The sequence below is a fragment of the Apteryx rowi genome, unplaced genomic scaffold, assembly GCF_003343035.1.
Source record: "Apteryx rowi isolate R43461 unplaced genomic scaffold, aptRow1 scaffold_2, whole genome shotgun sequence".
Classification (NCBI taxonomy): Eukaryota; Metazoa; Chordata; class Aves; order Apterygiformes; family Apterygidae; genus Apteryx; species Apteryx rowi.
Window position 1 is genome coordinate 7,855,005 of NW_020448307.1, and position 9,820 is coordinate 7,864,824.

Sequence of the window (9,820 nt, forward strand, 5' to 3'; positions counted from 1 at the left end):
GGCTCAAATGCCATCCAGGTTTGGCTAGTGCCTCCGTCCCTTTTAATCGGTACTCGCACGTACCAGTGCTGTGCTAACACCGGGTCATCAGCCCGAAGGCAGCACAATTGCTGTGCTAAGTGAAAAAGTCTTTAATGGTGGACTCAACTTTGCTGCTGCTCATACACGGGTGACTGCCAAAGCTGGTGCAGAAATGCAAGATTCAATCTCCATGCTCTAGGGAGAAGGTGGCCGCAAGCTCGGTGGGGCCGGTTCCTCCCAATCTTGGCTGAAAACGTAAGGCATAAAGGTAACGTACTGAAAAGGAGCCGAGCTCTCCACAGCTTGGGCTTTGTGAAGAGCGGTTCGTTGTGTTCTTGCTTTCCCTCTCTTCGGACAATCCCTGAAAGTTAGGATTTCAGACGTTTAGTTTATTTGCTCTGGAATCGGAACAGCTACAAAGGTCTAAGAGGTGATGTGCCACGTTACAGGCGTGCTCGAGTGTTCTTCCGTGTGATGTCAGTCGCTGAGCTTGAGAGACTGGAATTCTCTATCGTAATTAATCCCTTATGCCGTAGCCTTGGTATTTCATTAGAGAAGGGCTCTAATTGCGGTGAGCTTGGAGGCTGAATGGTGTGATGCCCTGTGCGTAAGGTGAGGGGGGGAACAAACTTGCTAGGTTACTGCATCCAAAGGGTAAACAGTCAATGTTTAGCAAGACAAACTGCCTGCTTCCCTTGCTTTCTCTCCATGTGGGTTTAATTAGGTGGTTTCATTAACAAAGAAAACAGCGTTTCCTTCGGTTGGGCTGTTCCTCACAACAGCAGTAATAAGGATGCAAGGAAACCGCCTGACCCTAAAGCATGCACGCTGGTTTTTATGGCAGCGGTCTAATGTAAAGCAGAAAACGAGGGAGTGGAAAGCTGACAGGCTTGAGCGGATTCAGCATCGGCAAGAACGAGTCTGCCGAATTTCAAACTAGCCTTTCTTTGTGTGCATCTTTGAACATGGTAAAACAGCAGTGGGAGGGGGCTTCTCTCTAAAGCAAGATGTAGTATAGTTGGGGGACAGGAAGTGATCATCTCTAAAATACCAAAAAGATGCACGTGTTATAGTACATGGGGGAGGGATAACACTGATATCAATGCTAGTCCTGGGGAGAGCTGTGAAGCATAAGGCTGAAATCCAAGTTGCATCAGCCCTTCCTCGTCAGAGGATATCAGACTCTGGCATTCATCTTTATAGAGCAGCAGCAATTAGAAATGGAGATAAAATAACAAGCAATTGCTTGAATACATCACTTTGTCTGATATATTCATTTTCTACAAGTTTGATATGTTTTATTTGCTGGTTTTAAGCTGAGCCCAGGGGGGTGGAGAAGTGAGGTTGTGTTGTTCCCAGCTGTGAGTAAAAGTGGTCTTGTTTAGTCTATTGGGAGCTGGCTGATCCTTGTGGGAGGGTGACGTTCACACTCCCCTTGGTTATCCTTCTTCTCGTTTTCTCCTTTTCCTTCTCTTGTTGCTTGTCAATGCAGAATATTGTAAACATCTTGAATTCCTTGTAGTTCAGTTGCTGTTTTGGAGGAGAGATAGATATCTGTCTTAGCAAGGCAGTCTTGGCTAATATAAACAGTTATTTCAGAGAAAAATCTAGAGTCCAGGCTCTTGTCCCATTCTCCAACTTGTATTTTCCCAACTGACTCAGGAGAAATTGGTTTCAACTTACTGCCTCCGGCTCATCCCAAATGAACATGTTACAGGCTAATAGGGCACCTCCCTGGCAAATTAATGTTTCTCTACCATTCTGTAATGACTTGCAGATGTTAAAGGATTCATAACATCTGGTGTTACAGTGTGGCTGGGTGTAAGTGGGAGATCTGAGTGCCTTCAGAGCTGTATCAAACAACCATCCTGCTCCTACTTAAAGCGTCCTTTTAATCAGGCAGCCTTGAGATGAAAGGACAGAATCAGTGCAACTCAGGGCTAAAACAGCTCATTCCAGGAAACCACTCTCGAGTCTGTTCTTTGCATTAGAGAAGTATCCTGAGGCCTTGATCAAGACTGATGCTTTGATATCTAGATGCGCTGTTCAACTGCACAGGAAACATATTGCAAGCCCTGAAGGCTTACAGGAAAGACACAACAAATAATTGAAGAGGATGCTAGCGGTAGAACACAGACAAGGAGAATTATCAATAAAAACAATAAAGTCCATGCCCAGTAACCGAGCACTAGGAAGGAGGAGAAAGAGAAGGAATCTCCCTTGGTTACTAGTGGTTGTCTTGCTAAATGTGCCCTTGGAGCGTGCTGAGATGCTAAAGTCCTAAGAACAGTACGGAGCTGCGACAGTGATAAGAAATGCCCATGGTGTATTAATGATTGACTCCCTGCCAGTGTAGCTGCAGGTGGTCATTAATCAGGGAGTGCTTCAGAACAGGGAGTGGTTTGAAAAAGTGCAGGTGAGGGGGCAGGTGTGAAGGTGAGGTGGAGGCAGGATGGTGGCTGAGAGCAGGTTGAGTAGGGATGCATGTGTTCTCAGTAGCGAGGACTGTACTTTGCTCCCTCCTTCTCAGGCTTTGAACTGAGTCCTTGCTGGGAAGGTGGTATCACTGGATTTGATGTTCCCTTTCTGATTACAGGAAGCCTGTGCCCTGCCACAGGGGGAGGGATGAGTGCTGCAGTGAGATCCCGGAAGCCTCTTGTTGGGACCTGAAGCTGGTTTAAAGTCAGAATGAAGGATCCATCACAGAAGTGAAGGAGAACTTCCCTGGCTGGAGCTTTACCAGGGCAGGAGCATCTACATAACTGCTTTTGGCATGAGCAGAAGCCAAGGTCTATTACTCATAATGTACCTAAAAGGAGCTGGGAGCAAGTCAGTGTACCCCGCTGAAGCCCAAGTGTGGTCAGCAGGTGTGAGACCTGGCTTCAGAGAACTTGGAAAACAAAGAGGAGCCACAAGTAAACTCAGAAGAAAATGGATTAAGTAAAAGTCCTTCTGCCAGTCCTGCCCATCTCATCTCACTGGAGTCTCTTCAGGCAGAGTAATATATCCCTTTTGCCCCCCCCCCCCCAATTCCTTCATCCTGTTGCTATCTTACTATTAAGACATTTTAAATCAAGACTTCTGGGAATAATATCCATAAAGAAGATAGGCTTGTAAATGTATATTTAGGTCCTGGGAAATCTAGGATCAAAGGAGAAGAAAATGCCTGTTTGACCTCTGCAACTTCCTTGTTGCTTGCCTTATGCTTGGATGCTAAGACATGAGGGGCTTCAGAAGCAAATTGGAGGGAGAGGTTCACCAGAGCAGCTCAAGTACTTTCAGGTCCAGATGACCAGACTTGTTTTTTGTACCCACAAATAGGCAGGAATAGCCCTGTATGCAGCAGATAGTTTAGGCAGAGCAACACCTCTGAAGAGCCTTCTGTCTCAGTAATCACACAAACTCCAGTATAGCGATGTTGCTGAATATTTGAACAAGGACTCTATCGTTTCTGTGTGGTAAGTCATCAAAGGCCTGCTCCTTCTGAAGACAATAAAACTCTGACTTCAGTGAGGATACACCGTGGGTTACAGCATGCGGCTGGGCTGCTGGTGAGTTCTGGGGCAGCCCAGTAAGCTCAGCACAGGGAACTAGACTCTGCAGTTGCTTGAGTAAATTGCTTTGTGTCTTTGCACATTTTCCCTCCCACACTTTCTCCCATCTAGGCTGTTAATTCTTGCCAGATGCAGCAGACCTTTCATCTCCCTTGGGGCTTCTAAGGGTTAATTTTTGATATGGGGGCATTTTCACGACCTCTGTTTTGGCTGTAATTTCTCTAATTTTACCTCGTCTCCAGATATATCGAAGTCCTTGAATATCTTCTCAAGTTCTTCTTTCTTGATATTAAAGAGAAACCCTGCGGCTTGAAACTCCCTAGGACCAATTGTGTGATCATTGTCTATGTCCAGCAGTCTGAAGGCAGGCCCTGAGTGTCGATAGATGAACTGCTTCTCAAGGTGATTCTGTTTCGGGGCAGAAAGGTTTAAGAATAGATTATAAGCAGCAATTTCCTGCTTTGAAAGAATACAGGGAATAGCAGATGGTGTTGGTGTCCAGAGAATAAAGGTGACCTCTTGCTAGTGGAGCCTGCAGGAAATACCAAGATCCTGGTGCTTCCTGCCCCATAGGCTCGGTTGTGTGGAAGCACGTGGCTGTTGCTCCCTGGGTTTGTGCTCCGTAGAGCTGCGAGCTGCAGGACTGTGCTGGGAAGAGTTACTGAAATTGAGCCAGGCTTGTATCTGGCCCATGCAAAGGACGTGTTGTGAGGTCCCTTCTCCTCCCTGCCATGTGTCAAACGACTTGCACGGCTAGGTGCTTGGTGCCCCCTTTCCTTGCTCCGAGGCCCATGGGCAGCTGCCCTGTGTGCTCACCCCCAGTGTGGCTGCCTAACCAGCCTCATGGAGCCAACGCAGCCGCGCGGCACTCCTGAAAGGCCACAATGTCCATGTGCCACTTGCTTACCAGAGATGCCACGTCCACCCAACTGCAGAATGGGGACCCTGATGTGTCTGATGGGTGGGGGGGAAATCAGTCCGGGGTTTTTTCATCCATCTCCCTCAAAACAGCCTGTCACCCTCACTGCTGTTTCCTGACAAGATACTAGCCTCTCCACGGGCCAAGCTGCAAGCAATGCCAAGGAGAAGAAGGGGATCAGCACACCCAGCACCAACAAGCTGGCATCCACTGACCAGTGAAAACGGATGCAGCTCTGCTTCCTTCCCTGCAGGTAGCCCCAGCCAAGAAGCTCTTTTTCAAAGAACTCCCCTCCAAATGGGCCGTCAGAGCTGGCAGGAGCATTTAGATGGTTTCCAACTGGTGAAAGGTTTTGGGGGCAGATTTATGCCTGGGAAGCAGGGTTGGTACTAAGAGGAACACAGCTCATTTCATTGCTTTCCTTTTGCATGCAGCAGTGTTGTGGCTACGTCCAGACCTCGGGACCCCTTCTGTCCCTTGCACACCATGAGCAAAGGTAAGCCCCCAGTGAGCTGGTTCCCTTTATGGGGTGTCGATGGTCCATGTCGCCCGCAGCGGTTCTCGGGGGCTACGCACCTCGTGAGCCAAGAGGAGACACACCAGCATGTAGAACTCGTCAAAGCCGATCTCCCCTGTCGCATTTCGGTCCAGCAAGTCAAACAGCAGCATGATATGCTGCTTCTTCAGGTCGGTCACATAATGGAGAAAGCAATAAAACTGCAGATCTGGAAAACAGTGAGCTGTTAGGCCTCGTCTGGACAAAGCTGTTAGCAATAATTAACAGGATTTAACTTATTTTAGATGCCCGCTGCTCCCAGACTGGTTGCACAGGCAATTAAAACAGAGTAGCGGGCAAGAAACTGCTTGGAATTAATAGACAGTATTAATAAGTTGCCCTCATATATGAAAGGGGCATAAGTGGTTTCTACACAAAGGCAATGTAAAGTGCTCATAATCTTCTGTTGGACTTTGCTCTCTTCCACTGCACCCCGAAGGAAAAAAAGGACTTTTTCAACAAACTGGAAACATTAGCAGAACAATCCATTTTTCTTTTGGAAGTGTCACTTTTAACTCATGATCTGTTAGCAATTATTTTTAACCCTTTTTAGTCTTTTCCAGTGATGACACTGGGAAGGGAGGGGTGTGCAGAGGAAGAGCCAAACCTCTGGATCCACCTCGGCATTTCCCTCAAACTTCTGCAAGTTGTTCCACGCAAAAACAGAGGAAAACCAGCCCCAGCTGAAAAATCAGCAGCACTGATCTGATTCTGCTACCCTTAAATCTCTGTCAGTGGGATAAATCCATAGTGAGAAGTGTTATTTAAGCTGGAGCATGATGCTGGTTTGCAAATGAATGGGAATAGCCTCGATAACCGTAGTCGGGAAGTTAGGAAGCTGTGAACCGGGGTTCTTCAACAGCCTCCTGTTGAGAATAATGTTGGCCATGAACCTGCTTTTTAACGTGGAGCACACTCGGTTTGTGGAAGGGATTACATGATGAGGTTGCTGCAGTACTAAGGAATTAGCTGCAGTGAGCCAGAAATCCCATCTTGTCCTGTGCTCCTGGCATCTTGCTTGTACTGCTGTAAAGAAAGATCTCCTTTATCTCTGGCTTGGGATTTTTGTACGTCAATTATCTGCTCCTTGGTGCCAGGACTTGGTTATCATGTTTGTACACTGCTAGCAAGCCTACCTTGGTGGCATTACATGTTGCTGAAATGCAGCAGACGATAGTATCACAAAGCCAAGCAAGTTTCTTGAGGTCTTAGACCTTTTTCTATTTCAAAAACAGGGAAGGAAGCAATTGAAGGGTGAAGGGAAAGGGATACCATCAATGGGAGCTGAAAATACACCTCAGCTGCCTTGAATGGTCCCATGAGCCATACAGATCGTTTCAGAAGCTGATGCAGGATTAGCCAGGCCACATAACCTTTCAGAGCAGCTCAAGCATGATAGACCGGTTGGCACGTGGTGATATATACCATAACTGAAAACTTTTTGGGGTATTGCCAAGTAATGGTATTAACTAAGCTGCTACTTAATTAGCATTGCAGGGTGCTGCATTCATTGTAATATCTGAAGTACAATATTTATAGTGTCCATGATCTCAGGTTTTAAATTCCAAGTGATGTAGCACTCTGTGTATCTCTTTTCAAAACATTACACCGGGCCTGTAATTTTATAGTGCTAATGCCAGTCTCATCTTTAAAAGTACTTACTGTTCAGGGCATTCTTCTTATGAACATCCAGGAGCTGGAAATAGTCTGTCAGTGCCTTAGCATTTCTTACCGACAATAAGCAGTATACTTCATCTAAATACAAATACTGCAGAAAACACCCAGTTTTCAGCTTCATCTTGGGTAACTGTGGACAGCCACCTAAACAGAATTAGCGCCGAGGCCCTGACACGTCACAGGGGGGGAATTCTACCCTAGAACCAGAATACGATCGTCTCTTCTCCTCCCACGCTTCTTTCGTGTTTCTTCCACATTTTTCAAAAATTCCCTTCTAATGTGGAGGCAAACACTCCCCTACCATTCAGCATTCAAGGATAATACGTATCACAATCAAGTGACAGAAATTATTCTTATAGCACGTTTTTTTGTAAATGCCCTCAAGAGCATTAAATCTGATTTTAAATGTGCAAGAAAACACACATTTAAGAATTTACTTTAGAAAGCTACCAAAGCAGATGACTATAATGAAAGTCTTATAGCCTTAGACAAGTGTTTCCCCAAAGTTTGGTCCATGCTGAAGAAGTCCTACACAGCAGCTAATGCAGTGTTTTATTTTTCCTCTTAACAGTGTTTTTAACTTTTTAAATTTCCAGTGTCTGACAGTCTCAGGTGCAACATGTCTGTGAGCTGTAGCCCAGAGATGGCTGCTTTCAAAAGCCCAATTTTTTGTTCAAGTTAGCTGTTAGGGAGATGAACCACTCTTATCAAATTTATATAAAGTGTTTATCATCTGTTCCTCTTCCAATCCAGCACAGCAATAACCAGAGAAAGTGTTCTCTATTCCTGACCCCTATAACCGCACCAGGAATAATAATAACAATAATAATAATAAAATCATACATGCCGCTGGCCTACTTTGGTACAAAGATGCTCTGTATTTTAAATTTTAAGCATTTTAAACCCAGGGCTGTCCCCAGTCTAGCAGTCAAGTTAGCAGTTTCTTCTCCTTTAGTCTTAATGCTAATCAAGAGTTCGGTTCTGCTGACACTGCTGAGGACTGTGCTCTGAGTAGCTGTGTTTAATGCAATGGTAATACTCAGGACAGTCTGTCTATAGGATGAGGTCTCCTTCCATAAGGCTGGGGAAGATTTCCAAAGTTTTTTTGTGTTTTTGAAGTTTATAATCTCTTTCTTTTATTTATTTCCATTTGGAAAAACAGTAAGAAGAAGTAGTGCATGTGTAGATGAGATAGATTAACCTGTTTGCTGAGATGGTTTGATGTTTGCAAGCTTTCTGTGAGAAATGGGTTGGGAGAAAGGATTTAAATATGTCCGACTTCTCTTGGCTGTGCAGCCAGGAGATAGCAAACCTGGTCAGAGGGCAACAAGCACCGGATTAAAATTCCACAGCCCTCAAAATGCTCTGCTGAATCAGAGTTGCTCAAAAACTTCTGAAGGGGTAACTTCAGTTTGGCAAAATTTATGCCAAGAGAAATCATCTGTCTGATTTGACCTGACTGGCCTACCCTCAGGTAGGCTACAGGGCATCTGCCTACATTGCAAGCCCTTTGGCATGGGGTGTATCTTGACTTCTGGATCTTTACAACACCTGATAGGGACAGATATCCCCCAAACTTGCCCGTACCTATTGTAAGGGCAATTACAAAGATGACGGAGTCAATCACTTACCAGGTTGCTGGATGACAGAACAAGGGCAATGACCACAAAGAGCCGCTTGGGAGGTTCACCTGGACATTGGGAAAAAATTTCGCCAAGGAGGATTGCGTTCTCTGAAACCAGTTACCCAGGGAAGTGATATATGCTCCATCCTGGGAGATTTTCAAGACTTAGCTAGACAGACTGATGGCTGACCTGGTCTAGCCCTGGCAACAAGCCTGCTCCCAACTGCCAAATCCTCATGTTATTTGAGATCCAAAATCCATGAAGTTAGGTGGAAAAAGTGCTCAATTATTTTCAGTTTCTTTCTGTTTCAAAGATATACTTGGATCACATTTTCACCTTGTTTTTCCTACAACTCAGTGGGGAGAAGGGAAGAAATAGGGGGATAAAAACTTACTTTGAAAAAAAATGCAGCTGAAATTCTTATACAACCACAATTTTCCAGGAGCTGCAGTTTATTTAAATAGTGTTTCAAGCATCAGTGTCGGGAGACTCCCAAAAGAAATGCTAGGGCTGATCGCACCAGTATAAATCCAGTTATTCCTAACAGCAAAGACGGTGAGAGGCGATGATCGGCCCCCCGCTCTAGGGTATAATATATCAGGGAAGTAATGAGAAATCACCACCGAGCCCAGATGTTCTCAGACCGAGAGCCTATGCTGTGTTTTGCCAACATTACACATCAGGATGGAGTGTGAAAAAGCACCTCCCTTACCTCCACCCTGCAGCCAGCGCTCCTAGGCTAGTTAATCGGGTTGAGGGAAATGTAAACAGGCAAAACACATGTGCTGGTGTGAATTGTGTTTCTGTCGGTGAGGCTTGCCTGCACAACCATTTAACACTAAGCTCTGCATTAAAGCAGAGAAATTGTTGAGCGTGGCTGCACCATCGAGTATTTCCCCTAGATGTCCCCATTTAATACTTCATTTCAAGCTGGATGTGAAGTTTTGCCATTCAGAGGCTGTGAACCTTAAGACTTGGCAGCAGTTGGGTCACATCTTCAAATTCTTCACCCATAGTTCTGATACCCTCAAATTCCCATTACTGGGAGTTTTAAAAATATTTGTATTTGGCTATTTTTACATGAGATGAACTGGGCGAAGAAGGAAACGTCTTTCCGCTGCCAAGGCAGTTTTAGGCTTATGTTTTAACACTCAGATAACCGCCTCTTCGCTCGACCGCCAGCAGCGCAGCGGCCCAGGAGGCGCGTACGCCCGGCGATGCCGCGCTCCTTACGCCGGCCGAGGCCTGGCTGCGCAGGCGGGAAGGCGATAGCAGCCGCTGGCGTGTTCCAGAGCTTTCCTTCCCCGGATCCTTAATTTTGCGTGTGTTTATAGCACCGGCCTCGGATGCCGTGCCTGGGCTAAGCCGAGCCAAGCCGAGCGGGGCGGGCGCGGGGCGGCGGCAGCGAGGCCAGCAGGTGGAGCGGCGCCGGCTCCATGTGCGCGGCTGGAGGCGGCCCCGCTCCCCG

The 9,820-nt window shown here is 46.2% G+C and overlaps 1 protein-coding gene across 1 annotated transcript; it reads right to left on the bottom strand.

Annotated features, from left to right (window-relative positions):
- Nucleotides 1-1,407: 1,407 nt before the first annotated feature.
- Nucleotides 1,408-6,848, bottom strand: EFCAB9 (EF-hand calcium binding domain 9). The gene is made up of 4 exons (XM_026063549.1): nucleotides 6,713-6,848; nucleotides 5,071-5,219; nucleotides 3,807-3,983; nucleotides 1,408-1,551 (listed from the first exon to the last, which is right to left on the bottom strand). Exons 1-4 carry the CDS (start codon nucleotides 6,846-6,848, stop codon nucleotides 1,408-1,410), a joined length of 606 nt encoding a protein of 201 aa, XP_025919334.1.
- Between the last annotated feature and the right edge of the window lie 2,972 nt (nucleotides 6,849-9,820).